Here is a 22,684-nt window from a genome sequence, read left to right as displayed (position 1 = left end):
CAAGCCTACCAAGAGTAGCAATATGAGTTAGATCCTCAGCTAGTGCAAATCAGAAAAGCTTCATTGCCTTTGATGGAGCAATACTGATTTGCACAGCTGAGACAACAGGGCAGATTTTTTAGGACAGTAAGAAGGGCAAGGCACCATAAACAGAGATTTCTTGGATGACTCCCTAACGCTGCTGGATTACATTGAGGTTGTTTTTTAATATCCATCATGACAAAATGAAAGTGGAATAATTCTCCTTGGGAGCAAACTGAGGAACGTGGGTTAGAAGGAAACAAATTCCCCTGGTTAAAATAATCGCTGTAATGTAGAATGGCAAGTCATTTGTAGTGAATTCCACCGTGGAGCCGCTCAGCTTAGAGTGATCCATAAAAACCCCACCCATGATTTCAGTGCACTGCCCTGTACAACATGGGGCCCTGACACTGAGAATAAAGTTGTTCTGTGCAAACATAAATAATAATACTTTACTGGCAGAGGATTCCACTACGTACACAGCAAGGAGAAGAGTGGATGGAATGTAAATAGCCCTTAGATATTTACCATCCTGCACTGGAGATAAAATGGGAACTCAAAAGATCTCCAAAAGCCGATTTCTATGCTTACAGGATGTCACTATGCTGCCTGTAGGAGCACAAATCATTTAGTAATGAGTGCCGGCTGTAAGACCATAACCAATAATATATGCACACACCCGCATCGAGAGTAAAATCATTTTCATTTGCAACTTTAAAAAATCATAGGTGGATGACGGGAAAACTCTTGTTTTAGTGGTTTCTTGAAAAGAAGAGAGAGAAAAAATCCGCCAAACAGATTTCTAGACACTAGTCTAATCCCCAACTCCCCACCTAATTAAAAAGACTGGGGATGTTGGTTTTCATACATCCAAGATGACAACTATATCCATTGACTATCTGTCCAACACTACACAGAGACCATGGAATTGACCAGAAAAATGTGCATCACAAAAGCCTGCCCACTGATCAATTATCTGGTAAATATACAACCTGAGTATAAAATGTTCAGGCTCTCATTGTAGCTGGTCGTAGATATTTTATAGAAATGTTTGGAAGCTTTTATAGAGCTGCTACTTTGCTCCAGACCTCATAAATGAAACAGAAAAACTCTCATAATTGCTAGGAGACTAGACGCTTTGCAAAAAGCCTTATTTTAAGGATCCATTCAGTCACCAGGAGCTGCTAAAGATCTGCCTTATTAAAATATTAGCACCCAAATTCAGCTAGATTTAGAGCTACAGGTTGGATCTCCCAAATCCAGGACTCTCTGGTCCGGCATGGATGTTGCTGGACCAAAGAGTCCCAGAAGCGGGAGTCAACCGAGAGAACGCAGGGTTTGCCGCATCGCAGCTGGGCCAGCAGCAGCTAGTCAGGGGAATCATGGTGTCAGTGGGGACAGGTGGCTGGAGAGCCCCTGGCAGTGGGGCTGGTGACAGCCGGGGAACCCTGGGAACACCCCCAGCAGCAGTGGGGCTGGGATGACCAGGCAGCCCTGCCTGGGAAACTCCCAGCAGCAGCAGGGCCAGGCAGCAGCTGGGGAGCTCCAGGTGGGGAACCCCACGGGGCCAGGCAACAGCCAGCAGGGGCAGGCGGCGTCGGGGAGTTTCCACCCTGATTGGGGAACCCCCGGTGTCAGCGGGGTCAGGCAGCCGGGAGCAGGGCTAGCGGTGGCTTGGGCACCCCGGGAAACCCTCGGTGGCAGCAGGGCCAGCAGCAGCCGGGCAGCCTGGGGTTGGGAAACCCTGAGGAACTGCTGGAGGTAGCAGGGTTGGTGGCCGTCAGCCGGCCCTGGCTAGGGAACCCCTGGGAACCTCCGGCACAGCCCAAAGGTGCTGGCTCAGGTCCCAAGGCTGTCGGGCCAGGAAGGTCCCACCTGTAGATCTAAGGCAGGTTTGAAACACCAGCACTAACCTGGAATGACATCTCTGATGTGCAAAAGAGAGGTGCTTTGTTAAGATACACAGCACTTAAAAAGAACGGCGCCTCATATAAATCTGTGAATAAGTGGAATCTGATTAAAAGGGGGAAAAAATTGTTCCATGCCAGAAAGCAGTAGTAAGGGCTTTAGGGGTCATAGTTTTAAGTTTCCAATTGCTACTTCACCCACAGAGAAAGGAGAAAGCTGGTCAGAGGTACCTTGGGTTTTAGTTTAGGGAAATCCGAGAGAGTTTAAGATCCACACCTTTCACTGGAGGTCCAGTCAAAAAGAAAGGGAGACAAACTCTGCTTGGAGTTATACCCTGTGGGCAGAACTGGGTCCAAGTTATAGGAGAGAAGAGTTGGAGGTTAGCTAAAGGTGGGGGGCTATTGTTTTCCATAGAGTGAACTATGTATCGTTTTTGGCTGTTGGTCCAAGGAGACCAGGAATTAAGTGTTATTCATTCTCCCCTTCTACCCAAGGCACAACCAGCTCATACAAGTCTCTGCTTAGCTCAGCATGAAATTACTGCCTGAAGACTCAGCATGAAAGCGGGCGGACACAGTTACTTCCGCCATTGCTAAGCATTTTAGTGCACTTGGGAAGGCCTGTTGATCAGGCCCCACATTTTCCACATGCCTTAAAAGGTTCGGGTCCAATTTACTAACGTATTGTGCATGAAACCATCCTGCCCCGAACACAGCAGAACAGCAGCTTAATCATTCAAACCTTAGAGTTTCTCATATGCAGAATGTGTGGTCCCTGTCTTTGCCAGTGGCTACTCGACCAGCATAGGGGCAAGACTGCTGTGGGAAAGACTGCTCTGGATTGTCCAATAGGTGTTTGACTTAGCAGCCTTGGTACAATGCTCTGATCGTTTCGTGGGTCAAGTCAATTTTCACCTGTTCCTGAAGTTTTGTCTGTTGGTTGAATTAGGCACCGATTCACTCGGCAGACTTCAGGGAATGGGGCAAATGTTTTTTTACCTCCTGTCTTTAAGAGGTACATGCTGAGGATGGTTATTTTCATTCTAGGTCCCATGCAAAAGGAAAGACTAACTTGACACTCTCCTTTGCCCCTGCTTTTCCCTCCTCCAATCCACAAACCAACCCAGCAGCTTTCATTCTCCTGACTTCCTCCAACAGGATTTATGGGCCCTACACAGTATTACTACACTGGTGCCTCGTGCCCAGTGGCAGCGGGGGTGTGTGTGATTTTTGTAGAGATGTGATTTTATCAACTGAAGCAACACACTCAATATTTTTAAAACAAATTTTAAACTAAGAACGTGTAGACCAGGGCTACTCAACTTTGGAAGCCCCGGGGGCCACCATGATACTTACAGCACATGCCGAGGGCCGCAACTTAAGTGTGGTTGCGTATACATGCAAATAGCTTCATTCACAAAGTCCCCCGGCACCTCCTCCCTGGGGCTAGAAACACCGACACTCTTTACCCCTCTGTTCCAGCCAGCCTGTCTGCTTGCATCTTTCAATGCTCACCCTGCCTGGGAGACGCCTTGCTGTTGTGGAACGTGTTCCCAGTGGAGGCCATGTTCAAAGACTTCCACCCGTGGGCCACGTGTTGAGCCCTGCATAAACCCAAACCGCACAGCAGGCTGCAAACAGACGCTGCATGCGGTCCACGTGTTGAGTAGCCCTGGTGTAGTCTAGGCCAGCTCTACACTAGACCTGGAAGGTCTGCTTAAGGTATGCAACTCCCACTATGTCGAATACATAGCTGCAATTGGCTTACCTTAAGCTGAGCTTGGCGGCATTCTCACAGTGGAAGGCTGATGGGAGCAAACAACCCCATTGGATTTCCTTACTCCTTGCGACTGCCAGGAGTACAGGCCTCAGCTGGAGATGCTCTTAGCATTTGATTTATGGGTCTATACTAGACCTGCTAAATGGAACACCAGAATGCCGATTTCCGGCGTGGCGAGTGAAGACGTGCCCTACCACAGTAAATTCAGAAATGGATAGTATATGCTTGGGGTTGGCAAATGCCTGTTAAATGGCTTCATTACCACTTGTACGGCTCTTCCATGGTTTCAATGTCTGCTAATAGGTCCGGCAGGGTTTTCCACTTTTAAGTAGATCCTCTCTGGAGGAAGCAGAGCCACAGAACTGGGACAGGAAGAGGAGAAGGGTGGATATTAAGCCCCAGTGGTGCGCCCAATTTTTGGGTCCCCTATACAGCTGCATATTCTGTGCAGGCCCGTATGCAGGGATTTCTGGATGGGGAAGGGGAGGCAGCTGTGGGAGGGGCTGGTGGCTTCCCTCCCTCCTCCCGGCCCAGCCCTGCCCCTGACCTCACTCCTGGGTGAGCAGGGAATCAGCCCCAAGCTTCCACAGCTGGCCAGAGCACGGGGGGAGGGAGGCTGGGGCAACGCTTCGCCCCTGCCTTCCCTAGGTTGGCCGGAATCGGCCCCATAGTGGACCATGAAGGACTGTGGGGGGATGTGTTTGCACCCTTCACACCCTCTCCCTCCCTCCCCCCGTGTACGGGCCCGCTGTGTATGGTTAAGGACGGCCCTGTCCTCCAGAAATCTGTCAGCTCAGCCTCTTCACTGGTCAATGGGAAGGGAGGTAGGGCCGCACATACTCTTTCGTCAAGCACTTTCAGTACTCACTGTCCTACAGGGAGCAACCTGGAGTGGAAATAAAAATGGAGACTTTGCCACAGCTATGCCACTTGGGAAGACTGGCGCTTAGCAACCAATACAAGGCTACTGCAAAACAGAGCTCAGGACGACTTGGGAAATTCTATCACCACATGTGACCTACAAAGGGAAAGCAACCCTCTGTCAGTAGAGCAAGAGGGTCTCTAGGATGCCAGTACATCCGTATCCCAAGAGAGCTAAGATTGTGGGTAATAGTGGGCCTCCAGTCTGACCTCTTGTAGCCAAAGCAAGCTAACAAAGTCTCATTCTGTGTTGGAGCCAAATGAGTAACACCCATCACTAGCGACAGCAGCACAGAACGGGGCAACGTGTCAGTGACGGAAAGGGAGAAAGGGGGAAGGATGCAAAATGAAAAGGATAATAATGTATGAATTCTCACATTCGGAGCTGAGGAACCTGCTTCAGGGACACTGTGATTAATGATAATTTGTATCACACTAGCCTCCACAGCTCCAGCCAAGAGCCAGGGTCCGTTGTGCTTTATACAGGAAGAGATTACAATCTAACTGAGGTTTTGTCAATGATGCCAATTAAAACTTTTGTCATTCACAGGTGCTTAAAAATGCTCTCCTCCTCCCCTGCAAAAAAAACCCCAAGAGACAGTGTGAACTGCTTGTTGTTGGCAGAAACGAGATTGACATCGTTAACTCCGCTTGTAGGGGGTGGAAATATTTTGTCAGCAACTCCCACTGCTAAAGTTTTAGCGGCGTGGCTGCGTAGACATAGCCATGTCGCTAAAAGCTGTGCAGTGTAGACCATGCCTTGATCAGACAGGCAAGGAGAAATTATCCCCATTTTACAGATTAGCAACTGAGGCCCAGAAAAATTAAGTGATTTGCCCAAAATGAGATAGGGAGTCCATGGCAGAACTGAGAATTAATCCTGAGTCTTATCTCAAGTGCCTTAACCATCCTTCCTCTCTCACTTTTTCTTTTTGTGACTTTTGATATTTAGCATTCATATCTGATGACTTTTTCTATCGCAGTGCTATGATAAGGAAGAGGCCGGATATCGCTGAAAGATGACTGGGCATTATTTATTTATTTATGTATTTATTTAAATATTTTTACCCCGCCTTTCTATTTAAAATATTCAAAGCGGCTTACAAAAACAAATAAAAAAATACAAATATATATAACAATTTTAAATATCAGAATTTAAAATATGAATTTAAAAAGGGTCTGTTGGTCTGTAACGTACTAGGAAGCCCTGGAATAAGCCAGTTCGATTTGATGAAGTTTTATGAAGGTAAAACAATATTTTTGAAACAACAAACAGAGAAAAGCTTGAACAAAAAATGACGGATGACTATTTTGGGGCTGCTTTTAAATTGAGGTTGTAAGGGTTGATGACTGAGAAGGGGATGGGAAGGACCTATTGGAAAGAGAAAACGTAATCTTTAGTTTTATTGAACAGTAGCACTAACTTTCTGTCAAAGGCAGCCTGCTAAGCTCTGTACCGCCCTCAAATGAGTCTCCAGTGGGAAACAACAAAGCACTAAAAATCTGTTTCAAATTTCACTCTTGGAAACAGCAATATTACACAAGCATATCCAGTCTGGGCACAAGCTACTTCTCAGAACAGATCTGAGTCAACTCCAGATTACACACAGAATCCACCAGAATCATACTAGAAGAAACTGTTATAAAACCCCCCACAGGATCCGAAAGCATCACGATGTTAGTTTGTAAGACCCTTCCTTAAGCATTGTCTACCCTGGCAAGCTGCAGCGCAGTAAACCAGCTGCCAGCACTGTAATTTCTGAGATGCCTTCACCGGCAAGGTGCTGACTCTGTAGTTGCTGCATTCTAGGTAAACCACCTCGGTGAGGGGTTTAGAGCTCGCTATGCCATGGCTGCAATGCTGCACAGCTAATGCAGACGCCCTGGTATATTACAGTGCTGTGACTGGCCCCTAGTATCTGCCCCACAATGCCTGTTTTTCACCTCTTTGGTCACCCGTGTGAATTCTACTGCTCTCAGGTGACTGACCCACTCTTTACATTCCTGGGGAATTTGGAAAGTACCCTTCCTGTTGGCTTAGCCATGCAGGAAGTGCTCTCAGTGTATCTTTTCAGGTGACCATGTGCCAGATGATCCTCTACTTGGAGCAATGCTGAGGCGCTGGACCTCATCAGCGTTCGGCGAGAGGAAGCTGACCAGGCTCAGCTGCACGCAAGTCGTAGGAATGATGACACCTACGGGCAGATATCGAGATGCGTGGCCATAAGGGGCCATAACTATGACACACTGCAGTGCAGGGCCCAAGTGAAAAAGCTGCAGAATGCCATATACAAGGCTCCAGTGCTGTGCCCACAGCCAGCTGGTACTATAAAGAGCTGGATGCGATACTTGGGGACAACTCCACCTCCTTTGCCAAGACCCCTGTGGATACTTGTGGGGGTGTCCCAGCCAAGAGTGGGCAGAGCCAGGAGGAGGACATTGTGGATGAGGGTGCTGAGCCACAAGACAACTCAGCGTCCACAGACACATGCAGCCAGAAGCTCTTTTCTTCCCTGCAGCAGGGCAGCCAGTCGTAGCAGTTGGAGGTTGGGGAAACACACACAGCAGAGGAGGCCCCTGTGATTTTGGAAATCGTGGAAGCAAGTTTTGGGGGCAGGCTGGTTGCAGGCCTGGGGTCCGTGCGGTACTTGTATCAACGCATGCCTGGTCTGAGAGGCGGAACAGGCTACTGACAGACTCTCTCGCTTCACGGTAGTCAGAGATCTTCACGACAATCTCATGGTGACAGTGGGCAAGTCACTGCCGCAGGTTCTTTGGCAGAGCTGCTTTGTTCCTTGACCCATCCAGGCTAACATCCCCATGCCACTGTGCCATCACGGAGAGTGGGGGAAGGGAAGGACCATTGCTGCAAAGGGGCCGTGGCAGGAGCCGCAATCTCGCAGGAGACTTACCTCGCTGCGGAGAATAACCAGAAGGGGGAATCTCGCAGGATGATCCCAGCCTGTGGAATGTGTGTGGCCAGTAATGACCCTACGCCCCACCCCCACTTGCAACGTTGGCTCCCCCAAGATACAAGTGCCAGAGTAAGGCCCTGACACAATGAATTCCCCTGCCCCTGTGGTTACTCACCCTTTTGGGGATCTCGTGCCTTGTGTGCACTCGCCTCAGGACAGCCCCTTAGTGACAGGCGTGAGGACAGGGCTAGTGTTTAAAAACGGTCGGGGTGTGGCTCTTGTCAAGGGTTTTCAACGGTGCTCCTGGGAAATGCTGCATTTTGGCTTCACGGGTGTCACCTGGGGATCCCAGCCTGCCTTGCCATCACTGGCTGAACGGGGGCGCAGAATTTGAAGGCGGCCTCGGACAAGCAAGGAGGACCCGCTGCGCGCTCTCATGCTGCCGTCTGCTGCTGAAGAGCCTGAACTGAAGGAGCGGTGGTGGGACATCGAGAGGAGGGAATGGAAGGACGCGGCGCCCAGAGCAGACGCACGCCAGGCGCTCAAGCACTGCCGACGGAGCAGCTCTGCGCCCGCCCTCCCCTGCCACGTGAGTCCTAACACCCTTTCCCACGCGGCCCCATGTCACCGCCAACAGTTGGGCCACCATCCTTTCTCCAGGCAGCACCTGCTGCATCCCACACCAACCCCATCCAGCCCCACAGACTCTCCCCAGTACCTACCCCATCCCCGTCCCCACTCAACGTAGCCCAAACAGCCAGGCTGCGTGTGACATCTATAAGTCTGTAAACCTGCCGGGGCCTTCTCCTACCCCACAAAGCGCAGCTGTGTTCTGCTGGGTGTCTCTCTCCTAGGGTGGTTGGTTTTTAATACACATTATTTTTTGTTGTTTGCAAGCAATCTTTATTTCATTAAATGAAACCAAGCATAGCCAAGCAAGGCAACAGGTATTTTTCTAGCCCGTGCATTGCACTGAGCAATCACAGTCACCTACTAGCACAATAACCCCTGTACTCTCGTGCATGGCAACAAATATGACAGGCTTTCATTGTCAAATTGCTGCCTCAAGACCACCTGGTCCTTACAGCTCCGTGCTATGCCCCATAGCCCTGGTCACTGGCTGTTCAAATGCAGCCTCCACGCACTAAGCCACAGTGGTGCAGCCCTAAAGGAAGCCGTCACCATTCCCTTCAGCCAGGCCCAGCTTCCCATGCAGACATCGCCACCAGACTTTTAGCTGGCCAAGCGCAGACGCAACCGTCATTCTGCACTTGCTCAGTCTATTGCTGAGCCGCTCCTTGCTGCTGCTAAGGCGCCCCGTGTATTGTGCCATGGCATTCAGGGGAGGTGAGCTCTCTCAGGATCACAAAGGGCATTTCAACCCCTATGGCAGTGGTGGACAGCCAGAGACCTATGGGCCATCGGCCGGCTCAGCAGGGTTCTGTGTGTGGCTGGTAAGACACTTTGTTTTCCTACCAGTATTACTCAAGTGACATGCATGGGAACCGAGGTGCATACCAATTACACTCAACGTTGACTATGAGAGCCATGCACATCTTCTGAATCCAATCAAAGCGCTGCTACATTTCACTCGGCACACCCCGCAAATTCTAAGCCACTCAAGCACAGTTAGAAAAACTGCCCTATCCCAGGAAACCATCTTGCTCCCCACTGAGATGAAGGGAGGGCCACTCATGCGACCCACTCACTAGCTTGGGTTGACCATCGCTGCCCTACAGCGATCTTTTGGTCTGGAAGAAAGTCCCTGCTTGCAGTTTCCTGAACAGGCCTGTGTTCTGAAAGGTGTGTGCATCATGCACCTTTCTGGACCAGCCTGTATTAATGTCCGTGGAGCTCCCACAATAATCCACAAGTCCCAGGAGAAATCCCCCTTCCGATTACTGTAGAAGGAGCCTAGGTATTCCGGTGCCAGAATTGAAGTATGCGTGCCATTTATCACCTGTCCGCTGTTAGGAAAGCCTATGTGGACAACGCCACCCACAATGCCACGCAGGTTGTCCACAGTCGCAGTCTTAGGGAGCAGGATGCGATGAATGGCCCTGAACGCTTCCATCAACACGAGTCCAACGGCCAACTTCCCCCACTCCAAACGGATTGGCACCCAATTGGTCGCAGTCTGGAGTAGCCGGCTTCCACTGTGCAATTGCCATGGGCTTCTTCCCCGGCAGAGCAGCCTCATCCTCATGTCCCACAAAAAGGCCTTTCCTCATCCAAAAGTTCTGCAGCCCCTGCTCATCATCCCAGGTTTGCACGACGATGTGATCCTGCCACTCAGTGCTTGTTTCCTGAGCCCAAAAGCAGCATTCCATGTAGGTCAGCCCCTCCGTGAACCCCACAAGCAATCTTGGGTCGTAGCTACTGTGCATGGCAGGATCAATGTCAGAGTTCTCTGCTTCCCTTTGTTGTTGAAGGAACAACTCGACTGCACGCGGGACGTATTAGTGAGACCCCACTGCATTTTCTCCAGTGGACTGAGATCCATTCTCGCCGGTCGAAGAGGCAGAGAGTGCAGCACAAGAGCCACTGCAAGATGGCACCAAATGAGGATGGGAGCACAGGGGTTGCTGGGATGCGAAGCAATGCATCATGGGGCACTGGGAAACGACCCAGGATGCTCTGCAGACTCCCCTCCACAAGACTCAGTGTGAGGAGGAGGAGGTATTCTATAGGAGAGCTGTTCAGAGTTCAGTGCTCCAAATGTCACTGCAAGGGCGGTCAGGCTACCCTGCTGGCAGCTGACCATGTGAACGCCCAATAGCAGTTTCCCTGCAGCCCTCTGTGAGTGCGCTAACTGCCAGCACTTTACATCTGCTAGTGTACACCTACCCATTGGTTTTGTTGGCATGCAGAGTTTGCACTGGTTAAGCTAATGGAATGATTTTAAACTGATGTGGATAAACTGGTTCCCTGTGTGGACACGCCTCATTTAGTTTAAATCAGATTTATTCTGGGACACTTTAAAACAAGTAGGAATCAGTTTAAACCAGTGGTTGTCAACTTTTTCAGACGACTGTGCCCCTTTCAGGAGTTTAATTGGTCTTGCTGACCCTCAAGTTTCACCTCACTTAAAAACCACTTGCTTACAAAGTCAGACATAAAAATACAAAAGTGCCACAGCACATTACTGGAAAACGGCTGACTTTCTCATTTTTACCAAATAATTATAAAATAAATCAAGAGGAATATAAATATTGTACTTCCGTTTCAGTGTACGGCCTATAGAGCAGCATAAGAACATAAGAAAGGCCATACTGGGTCACAGTATCCTGTCTGCCGACAATTAAAGTTCTAGCTTTCACCGCATCCTCTGACAAGGGGTTCCACAGGTTGACTGTGCGCTGAGTGAAGAAAAACTTCCTTTTGTTTGTTTTAAATCTGTTGCCTATTAATTTCATTTGGTGACCCCTAGTTCTTATATTGTGGGAATAAGTAAATAACTTTTCCTCATTCACTTTTTCCACACTAGTCATGATTTTATAGACCTCTATCATATCCCCCCTTAGTTTCCTCTTTTCTAAGCCAAAAAGTCCAAATCTTTTTAATCTCTCTTCACATAGGACCTGTTCCAAACCCCTAATAATTTTTGTTGCCCTTTTCTGAACCTCTTTCAATGCCAATATATGTTTTTTGAGATGAGGTGACCAAATCTATACACACTATTCAAGATATGGGCATGCCATGGATTTATATAGAGGCAATAAGATATTTTCTGTCTTATTCTCTATCCCTTTTTTAATTACTCCTAACATTCTATTTGCTTTTTTGACTGCTGCTGCACATTGAGTGGATGTTTTCAGAGAACTATCCACAATGACTCCAAGATCTCTCTCTTGAGTAGTTGTAGCCAAATTAGTCCCCATCATATTGTATATATAGTTGGGATTATTTTTTCCAATGTGTATTACTTTACATTTATCAACATTACATTTCATTTGCCATTTTGTTGCCCAATCACTTAGTTTGGTGAGATCTTTTTGAAACTCTTCACAGTTTGCTTTGGTCTTAACTATCTTGAGCAGTTTGGTATAAGCAAGTCATTATATGACATTTTAGTTTGTACTGACTTCGCTTGTGCTTTTTACGCAGCCTGCTGTAAAATTAGGCAAATACCTAGATTAATTGATTATGCCTTGGAAGACTTGTGTACATCCCCATGGGTATGTGTGCCCTTGGTTGAGAACCGCTGGTTTGAGCTAAGCCAAAATAAGCTCCCTCCATATCAAAATAAGAGTGTTTGCACCAATGTTCCTTCTAATTGTTTCCATCCATGTGTAGAAGACATTTTTTATGTGCACAGAAGCATATGTGGTACCAAGAGAAACCAAAACCTAGCTGTGGGATCTGTGTTAATCAGCTGGGCAGCATGAGAATCTCTCCTGAATGGCCGCACAAGCACCCAGCTTACAGGGAACGCTAGTTTGCATCCTTCCTTAAAAGTGGGGACAGCCCCTCTTCACTACTGTGTTCACTCTAGCTGCACAGCAAGTCAGATCTCAGACAGCTAAAGAGGGTGGGGCTTGTTTGGCACGTGGCTATCAGCTAGATATCGTTTGCTTCACTTCCTGGACTCAACTATGGGGTAGCCTTGTCAGATGCTTTTCAACAATGGCTGCTTTTCACCAGAGGCGACTACATCTCCTGTGATTCATCTTTGTGCATCGCACAGTTTATTGTACAATTCGTGGCGCTAAATTTCCCAAGCTCCCTAGGATGCATTTGGTGCTACAAAAATACAAGTTTATCATCATTACACTCCCTCCTGATGTATCCTCAGTGATTTCCACATTCCTACACCAATATCTACAGAAACCAGTTCCTTTTCACTGAAATAATAATGAAGGAGGATTTTAAAAACTTCTACAACTTCAGGGCAGTTTTTCGTATAACCGAGATTTGACCATTAAATCATCCTTGTTCCCTTTTAAAGAAGCTTTTTAAACCAACTCTTAATGTGCAGGAATGTACTTTTCAAAGGGCGGTTCTCTCAACACCTGATTTACATGAAGGAGCCACTAGCTGGAGCTTACATAATAATCCTAGCAGTTCAAGACATGCTAAGAAGGTGGAGACTCATAATTCTACAAAACATTCTGCTAGGAGCAATGACAGGGAGAAAGCTGAGGCTAGCTTATCTGGTGCTTTGTCCTATGAACTGCCATGTTAACACAGAGCCTGCTCACAAATTAATCCAGTGTTGGACAAGAAAGGTCACCACTGAAAGATAAACTCTCTTTCGATAAAGAGTTGCGAAATTTCTAAGTCATGACTCATTATGACATTTGCCTTAGCATATGGTGTATTCCTCGAAGGGGGATTCAGAGAGCCTCTTCGAGGGGGAAAGGGCATTAGTTAAAGCATGACCAAGTCGGGCAAATAAATGTCACCCGACTCAACTCAGCTCACCCAAATTCAATACATACAAAGAAGGGGTAGAGGGAAAAATGGAGGTTACTTTACTTACCTGTAGCTGGAGGGTCTTTGGGATGTGTGGGCCCTCCGTGAATTTCACACATGGGTATGCTTGCACACAATGCGCACGAGTGGGCAATTCTTTTTGCAAAGCACAGTCCGTTAGTGCTGTGCGGCGGAGAAAGGGTGGGGCGGAGAAAGGGTGGGGCGGAGAAAGGGTGTGGCTTCCCATTCTTATTGCAGTCCAAACAATCCAGAGCAGAGGGGGATGGAGGGCAAGTAGTGGAATACATATGGGGACCACCCTTTTCAAAGAATCTTCATTTACAGGTAAGTCACCTCCACGTCTTTTTCGAGTGATGGTCCCTATGTGTATCTCACATGTGGGATATTTAGACGGAGCAATCAAACAGGAGGCAAGTACGAGGATACAGAAGTGATAACTGACCGTGGTGCTGCTGTCCCCAAAGCTGGATCCGCATTGGATACCCAGACTGGGGCCTAATGTCTCATAAAGGCATGCAGAGAGCGCCCCCTAGCTGCCCTACTCACCTCTGGTAAAAGTACGTGATCTACAAGGAGAGGCTGAGGGATTTGGGTTATTTTAGTCTGCAGAGGAGAAGAGTGAGGGGGGATTTGATAACTGCCTTCAACTCCCTGAAGGAAGGTTCCAAAGAGGAAAGAGAGAGGCTGTTCTCAGAAGTGACAGATGGCAGAACATGGAGCAATGGTCTCAGGTTACAGTGGGGGAGGTCTAGGTTGGATATTAGGAAAAACTATGTCATTAGGAGGGTGGTGAAGCACTGGAATGGGTTACCTAGGGAGGTGGTGGAATCTCCACTCTTAGAGGTTTTCAAGTCCAGACTTGATAAAGTCCTGTCTGGGTTGATTTAGTTGGGGTTGGTCCTGCTTTGGAGAGGGGGCTGGACTTGATGACCATCTGGCTCTCAGCTAATGAATAGATCAGACTCATTATTCTCTCTGTAAGTGGTCTCAGTGCCAGTAGGTGGGACAGTGAACCACACCCAGCAGGTGTGTGGGTTACATACTTCCCCTAGCAAAGGAAGGGCATCCTGAGCTTCAACTTTCCAGCTGAAATCCAAGACAAACCCCCACTTGTAATGCCGACACAGAGAAGAGAACCTGGGAACCTCAGGAGCACAGTGCATGAGCTTCTACCCATCAGCTAAAAGCTGCTAGCTAAGGCTGTAGACCAGACTCATTGTTCTCTCTAAGTGGACTCGGTGCCACTAGAGCAGTGGTTCTCAAACTTTTTGGCCTGCGGCCCACCGCGCTCAACACAGACCTTTTGGCAGACCACCAGCCAACCACTCATGACAAAACAGGTGCAGAGGGAGGTGGGAGGTGTGGGGTCTGGCTGGGAAGTAGGGTGCAGGAGTAGGCTGAAGGGGGTAACTGAGAGGAAGGGTGTGTGTGTGAAGGGGATGGAGGCGCAGCATCTGGGCATGAGGGGGTGGGGGCACTTACCTGGCTCCATGCCTCCCGCCACTCCCAGGCCCCCCTTCCTGCTGCTCCCATTGGCTGTGATTCTGACCAATGGGAGCAGCAGGGAAAGCCTCCAGGCAAGCGGCTTCCTGTGCTGCCTTTCCTCCGGCCAGGGGAAGGGGAAGTGCAGAGCTGCTTCCTTCCTCCGCAAGCTGGGCCTAGCCTGCAAGGCTCACCCCCCTCCTCCCTGCAGCAGGAAGCCAGCACTGATGCTCCAGCCTCACAGTGGAGGCAAGGGGCTGGTGCACTGATGCAGGCTCCCTGCTGTGTGTGTGTGTGGGGGGGGGGAGCCCCGAACCTGTGGCCCACCTACAAGATGGTCACGGACACCTAGTGATCCACAGACCACACTTTGAGAACCACTGCACTACATGGATAGTACGCTACACCCAGAAGGTGTGTGGGTTACACCCTCACACCTTTAGAAAGTAAACTCAAGGTAGCTGAAAACAAAGGGTAATACAACCGGAGATCCAGCTTAGAAAGTCTCTAGGGAAACATTGGCCCACACCACTTGTGATATATCCTCAGTTTGGAGCACGAGGAGCACTATGGCACACATATGGGCTAGTGGACATTGCTTGTAAGAAAATTCCAGAGTCAGGCACATGGTGTGCATGCGTACCCACATAGGGACCAACACACGAAGAAGCACTAAAAGATTTAGCCATAAGATTACTCTTACGTGGGAAATTTGCATGATATAGGAATTAGTATCAATCCATTTAAGGCTTTTGGGTACTGTGGAAATAAATTACACCTGATGACACTTGGAAGCACTATTAAAGTGCATAATATTTCCAAACAAGATGAGCTATTTACACAGGTATAAAACAGTTGTTATATAGATACAGCCATTCTACATTTAACATTAGGCAAAATATATTTTCCTGACGCAGCTGAGAAACTTGCTTAGTTAAAAACTAAGAGTTCAAAATCTATGAAAAAGCAATAAAACAGAGTGAAACCCTCACATTTCAACTCAATTAAGGGTCTGATCTAAAGCCCACTGAAGTAACTGAAAAGACTATGTATCTATCCAGGTATTTGTATGGTCCTCACCAATGAAGCATGAGAACCCGAATACCAATACTCCATCTTATCAGGTTGTCATTGACTCCAGTGGGATTTGGATCAAGTCCAGGTGCCTCTCACCCTGTCCTTACGGGTTAAAGCAAAGTCAATCAAAAATAGTGGAATCAAGTAAAGGGCTAAAGTGAAGTTCCATAGCCGAGACATGCAGGCCTGCTTTTGTGCACCATTCAATAGGTGAGGTATATCAGCTTTTGTTTCCCCCAAAGGAATGAAAGGCTATACAAACCTGGGCTCTTAAACTGATCCGGGCTGGGAAGGTGGTGGAGGGGGGAGTTACTCGCTGAAGCAGCGTGCTCACTACGAAGCATCTGAGCCACTCGAGGCCCCATGGAACCATAGTCCGCGTACGATAACGGGGCCCGTTGGTCACCGGGCGAAGAATAGAAACCATAATCGGGGATCCCTGGAGATACAGTGACTCTATCATTGTGGATACTGGATTCTTTCTTATATTAGTCTTTTCAATGTTAAATACTGTGCTTTTCCTTTTTTTTTTTACAGTTATAAATACAAGAAACTGAAAAGTAAAAACTAAAATTGGAAGAAGAATTGTGCAAAATTTGATTAGAGGAACTCAAGGCTACTTATTGCAGTCAGGGCATGAGGAAACAAAGAAAACCTCCATTTTAGGGAAACCACCAGATGAGTTCTTTTCCCACAATACATTCGAATGAAATACAGTGCCCCAGTTATTACAGGAAGAAATACATTGCATATAGAGAGGAGTAGTTGAAAGGAGAAGTGAGCCAACCAGAACTACCTCAGCTGTAATTTATCCATGTAAGTTTCCATTCGCTCCCATTAGAAATACATGTGCATAGAAATCTGCATACTGTGTGTGTGTGCGAATGTGTGTGTGTGAACACACCCATCCCAAAGCATGCATCTGTCTCTTCTGAGCAATGAACTAATATCTACCCCCTTTTTGATCTAATGACCAACAATCAGAGCAAGAGTCAGCTCTCAGTTCCACCAGTGTAAATCCAGAACAACAGCTAATGTCAGTGGAGTTGATTTGCATTCACACTGGGACAGCTGAAAGCAGAATCTGGCCAGTACACATTCAGCACCAGTCTCACATTAATAGATGTGCTATCCAAAAAGCTGACTCTGGGTACATCTCTACTGCAACACTATTTTGAAATAACTAGCGCTAGTCCGAAATAACTTACTCCATGTCTACACGGCAGGCAGTTATTTTGAGATAGTGTCAAAATACTGTCAAGCTGGAAGACTTCTTACTCCGACTCCTGGAACCCTCATTGCAGAAGGAGTAAGGGAAGTCGGAGGAAGAGTGCTCTATTTTGAAATAAGTGCTGTGTAGACGCTCCCTAATTCGAAATAAGATACGCAATTGACATAGCTCAACTTGGGTAGCTTATTTCGAGTTAAGCTCTGCAGTGTAAACACACCCTTCTGTTACCTGGGGTGCCACGCAAGGAGCAGAGAGCGAGTTAAGTTTAAAGAACAGAAGTAACAAAACATTCCTATGTAAACACCTCCTGTACATATTTTACAAATCAGGTTACAAGTTCCTTCCTTCAAGCTGAGGAGTTTTGAGACCTTTTAAAAATAACAGTACTAAAAAATAATTAAAAGGAGGAAATGATTGTTTACTTTTTGCATTACAAAGCACAAGCTGCCACTCGCAGAAAACATTTCCATCACCTGCAAACCTGCTGCTCTTCCACAATTATAATTGGTTTCAAACTAAAAAACCAAAGCAGGCCTCAGCTTGTGGTTACAATAACAGGCGAAGAAAATGTAGGGGGAACACAACAGGAAAGCAAAGAAATTACATTACATTTAACATCTACTGTCTCATCGGCTGCCGAGCAGAAGAGGCCCCTTGATATCAGGGTATGCCTACCCTGCAGTCTGGAGGTGTCATCTCTAGATCAAAGCCAGCTTGAGTGCCAAAAAGCTCTGAAGCCAGGACTGTATGGGAAGCTGCAAGGGCTTGCCCTGTCTACCCAGAACCCTGAGTACATGCTAGATCATATTTGATCAAGCTAGATTAAAGCAAACTTGGGTACAACTGCAAATGCTGCAGAAATGTCTCCTGATTGTAGCACAGACATCTGCCGGGTTGGCTAATTAAAGGCTGGCTCCAGCAGCAAAGTCAAGCCAGGGTACGCCGAAAAGCAGCTAAGGGCTTTCATGCTGAGAATGAAAAGGTGTGGGCAGCTGGGGAGGGAGCTGCCTGGGAAATTACTTCCTTCCTCCCCTCCCCTCTCTTTTTATAACCTAGTTCTTCCTTGGCCGAAATTTCCTTCTGATTTCACGCCAAGCATTTTCCAATGGTTCTTTCTCACCCGACGCCTGTCATTTCCAATCAACTTTCTTTTCTGCAAGTTCCTCTCCGGTCTTGCTTTATCCTATTAACCCTGGAGGTTGCTTTCTGCACAGCCATGCTCCCTGACAACTTGTTGATCTAGCTTTCTAACGTCTGGATGATTCCCCCTCTCCCCGTTCCTATCAGGCAGCCACGCACAATTTGGCAGACACTACCACCATTAGTGTTTATGATAATAATGACACGTGCTTGAAAGCAGCAGGAAATTTTCAATATAACTATCATTAAGACAAACCGCTTTAAATCAAAGCCATTACCCGCTACTGAGACTTAAAGCTCACAAGATTAGGCCGTTTTTTATCTTTATGAAAAATTCATGTAACATGCTGCAAACACATCTCCCTGCTCGAAGGAGTAAATGACACAACAACATTTACTGCTGCCGATACAGATGAAAGTGGATACTGGAGTGGCACATCAGGGAGAAGAGTTCAGCAAGGAACTCTGCTACCCCAGGAGCTGGGCATAAATGAAATGGAAGAGGAAATGTGACAGCCGCAATGTTCAAGCATCACATTCCCAGAGACAATGGGCCACCGTTTTAAGATGTTACAGCTTGACTGTTAGTCTCTTAAAATAACATGTCGGACGCGTTTATGGTTTGAGGGCGGGATCCAACCTACAAAACTGGGTTCTGGGGCAGAGCTTTCCCAGTTTTGGAGGGGCATTTGAATTGAGGGTTCCTATGAATATTTTCATCCGAAGTTCTGATTGTGCTCCAGCTCTGGTTTTCTTAGGTGCTTGTATAGAGAGTTAGGCTAGAACTGTAGAATCGTAGAATGCTTAGAACTGGAAGGGACCTAGAGAGGTCAAGTCCAGTCCCTTGCCCTCATGGCAGGACCAAGCACTGTCTACATCAGTGTTTCTCAATTTTTTTTTTTTTTATAATGTATCCCTTTAAAAAAAATTATAAGTACCCCCAGTACCTACAGTTTTCAGACACACACATTTTTTCTCTACCATTGCAACACACTTGTTTAAACAACTTCATTGTAGCCGGGTAGGTAATGAAATTTTTGAGTGTAAAAAGTACAAAAATAAAAAAGCGCTGTAAAACTTAACACAAAAATTCAGTTTTCTCCAAATTTCAGTTATGTTGATGTACCCCCCAGACTCCTCTCGAGTACCCCTAAGGATAGCTGTACCACTGGTTGAGAACACTGGTCTAGATCATCCCTGACAGGTATCTGTCTAACCTGCTCTTGAATATCTCCAGAGATGGAGATTCCACAACCTCCCTAGGCAATTTATTCCAGTATTTAACCACCCTGACAGTTAGGAAATTTTCCCTAATGTCCAACCTACACCTCCCTTGCTGCAATTTAAGCCCATTGCTTCTTGTCCTAGCCTCAGAGGCCAAGGAGAACAATTTGTCTCCCTCCTTCTTGTGACACCCTTTTAGATACCAGAAAACCACTATCGTGTCTCCTCTCAGTCTTCTCTTTTCCAAACTAAACAAGCCCAGTTCCTTCAGCCTTCCCTGATAGCTCATGTTTTCTAGACCTTTAATCATTTTTGTTGCTCTACTCTAGACCCTCTCCAATTTTTCCACATCTTTCTTGAAATGTGGTGCCCCAAACTGGACACAATACTCCAATTAAGGCCTCATCAGCACAGAGCAGAACGGAAGAATGACTTCTCATGTCTTGCTCACAACACTCCTGTTAATGCATCCCAGAATCATGTTTGCTTTTTTAGCAACACTGTCACACTGCTGGCTCAGATTTAGTTGGTGGTTCACTATGACCTCTAGATCCGTTTCAGCTGTACTCCTTCCTAGACAGTCACTTCCCATTCTGTATGTGTGAAATGGATTGTTCCTTCCTAAGTGGAGTATTTTGCATTTGTCCTTATTTCACTTCATCCTGTTTACCTCAGACCATTTCTCTTGTTTGTCCAGATCATTCAGATTTTTGACTCTATCCTCCAAAGCACTTGCAACCTGTCCTAGCTTGGTATCATCTGCAAACTTAACAAGATAATATAAGATTATAATAGAGGCATACACATACATGGCCTATATTTTCAAGTGTAACTAAGGTGCCTCCATTTGTAATTGACCAATTAGACAGACCATAAAAGAACTTGATTTTCAGAAATTGCTGAGATCTGCTCTCTGAAAATCATGTTCCTCTAGTGGTTTTCAGAGAGCAGATCTCAAGCTGCGCACCTAAAACCATTAGTCACTTCAGATAGCCTGCACGCACGACCCTACACGCTCTAGGATGTCAATGAGTAGTTGACTGTATGATTAACCAATAACCCTAGGGTTATCAGTGAATCTTGTTCCCCCACCCCCTGTTGCTTCTGTATCAGATGCAACGGGACGTGGGGGAGGGCTGGGAGAGGCACGAGCCAGTGCTGGCGGGAACCGGTTTAAAAGCTGGTTCCCCCCAGCACTGGCTCTTCAGTGTCACTTGCCCCCCGGGGTGGCAGGGGAGGCTGTTGCAAAGCAGCCTCATTCCACGGCAGGCTTGAACTCCTCGTGGACAGAGGCTGCTCTGCATGCCACTGGGACCCCCCATGAACAGGGGCTACTGTCGGACTAGCCTCTGTCCACGGCCAGCTTGGGACACCATGGGCAGAGGCTTCTTTGCAGCAGCAGCTCGTCTGCTCCCCCGCCCTCATGCACCACCCTCCCGCAGCAGCCCCTGTCCACGGGGAGCTTGGAACCCCTGTGGACAGGGGCTGCTGTCCCTTCGTGCGGGGTGGCAGGGGGCTCCCTGGGAGTGGGGCTGAGAGTGCACTGGCTGCTCCCCCGCCCCCGGGGACTACTGAATAGTGGTGCAACCGATAAGATTCCATGCGGGTACCCGCTATCTAACATCCCTAACACACTCATCTTTGCACATGCAGGTTAATATCCCAAATAGCCCCTAACATTGCGGTAAAGGGATCAGAAGAGAGAGACCATTCCTCTCTCACAAGGAGTAGCTTCCACTCATGAATACTTATATTGTGCTTTCAAGGTGTAAAGAGCGAGGTAGTGGCTGAGAGTCAAGTGCTGCCGCTGGATTTGAAAAGGAGCTGGGCAACGTTGGTAGTTACAGATGCTAAAATAAAAGGTAAAGAGATTTCATGTGTGAAGACACGAGATGACCACAAGCAGCCATCTGCATTCAGAGATCTTTTGGCCTTCGTCTAACATCAGCTATCTATCACAAGGCTCAGGAACAGAATTTAGCTGAAGGAGCACATGAGCCATTTGCATCTGTCGTGTGTTGGTCAGTAGTCAATATGCAAGTGTAACCTACACACTTAGTGGGTGTGGTTCACTTGTAACCATCACCTAGGATGTCTGGAGCTTAGTGCAGGAGTCCCTACAGCTTGAGCTATAAAGCCAGCTGCCTCTCAGCTCAGGCTGTAGAGCTCTCTCATGCTCATCTCTCACTGTCAGTGGTCTAAGTGCCACTACATGGGACAGTGAGCCACATCCACTAGGTGTGTGGATTACACAAGCACTTTAGAGAAAGGTGAAATGAAAACACTATCCACCTGGCTGATTGGGCAGTACTGGCTGAGTGAGGGGTGAGGCAGAGGCCTCCTTCCTGACCCCTGTGGTAATCAAATGATGTTCTGAAGCATGAGATTTGATTATCACTTATCATGCATGACTGATTGTATCATTATCCAGACCCTTTACAAATGTGGCTACAATATTTGATTACAATACGACTTCTCATTCTGTACCTTTAGAGCCCCATGCAAACATGAACTAATCAGTCCCCATGACCTTCACGTATTGTTCTCCATTTTACAGGTGAGTAAAGACAGGCTAACGGTGTGATTTTCAGAGGTGGTGTGCTCTGAGCTCCCATCTATGTTCATGGGAGAGAAAGCCTGGTTTTCAGAGGTTCTAGATTCCCACGCGTGACTAGCCAAGGTCACACAGGCAAATCAGTGGCAGAGTCTGAAACAATCCCCTGACACTCTTGGCTCTGGGTCCTGTATTCAGATCCATTAGAAGATACTTCTTCCCAGACCTGCTGCAGTAGCAAACAACCATCACACACTGCTACCAAATCCAAATCCATTTGCTACATATCAACTGCCATGAATAGTTATGTGGCTCGGTACAGTATGTTCTTTTGTGGTCAGGCATTAGAAGCTCTAACTCCTTCTATGTGTATCTTCACACACGGAAGATCACTTTCTGCCAGCGACCCGTTCCTTCTAGACACTTTAGTCCCTGCCTGCAGCACACAGTTCATTTTCCTAAGGACTGAAATGTTTCCGTCAAGCTAAAGTCTTTGGGCTTAATAGGTATCCACGTGAAAATTAATAGTCTGTGATAGATAGACTATAGGGTTGATTAGATGATCTAACAGTTGTTCCTGGCCTTAAACTCTATGAAATTTCAAATTCGGATCAACCATCAAACCAGGGAATCTCTTGACGATAACAAGATTGCTACACATGGGGTCACAACACTATATCCAGAAGCTCACAGGTAACCAGTTGGAAGATGCGTAAGACAAGCCTTTTCAGACAAGCAAATAGTCTGACAAACATACGAATAGATTCCCTTCAATAAACCTACGATGGAGATATACAGGTTGCAAAGCCCATCTATTCAGTCTCTTCTCAGTAGGCTTAAAAGCAAGCATCCTTCTGCAAGTTCCCTACCCAAGACAGGTAACCCCCTCCACTCCCCCGGTTCATAATCAAAAGCCAGCGATATTTTTCTGTCAGCAAGTTCAGTCCTGCCCCAGGAAAAATTAAGCTTTGTTCTGTCTGCCTCCTACGTCACCAC

At 47.2% G+C, this 22,684-nt stretch overlaps 1 protein-coding gene across 22 annotated transcripts in view; it reads right to left on the bottom strand.

Annotated features, from left to right (window-relative positions):
- The window catches only part of MSI2 (musashi RNA binding protein 2), a 468,712-nt gene that overhangs the window by 14,761 nt on the left and 431,267 nt on the right, over nt 1–22,684 (bottom strand). For 12 of the 22 annotated variants that reach the window (XM_075904806.2, XM_075904805.2, XM_075904808.2 and 9 more), the window contains one exon: nt 15,802–15,978. The exons of the other annotated variants lie outside the window; for them this stretch is intronic. In XM_075904806.2, coding sequence (XP_075760921.1) covers nt 15,802–15,978 — 177 coding nt within the window. The remainder of the gene's footprint in view (nt 1–15,801; nt 15,979–22,684) is intronic. 22 annotated transcript variants of the gene reach the window in all.

Source organism: Pelodiscus sinensis, chromosome 21 (assembly GCF_052426305.1).
Source record: "Pelodiscus sinensis isolate ZL-2025 chromosome 21, ASM5242630v1, whole genome shotgun sequence".
Lineage (NCBI taxonomy): Eukaryota > Metazoa > Chordata > Testudines > Trionychidae > Pelodiscus > Pelodiscus sinensis.
The sequence above is the reverse complement of the archived record's forward strand: the minus strand, read 5'-3'. Positions and strand labels throughout refer to the sequence as shown.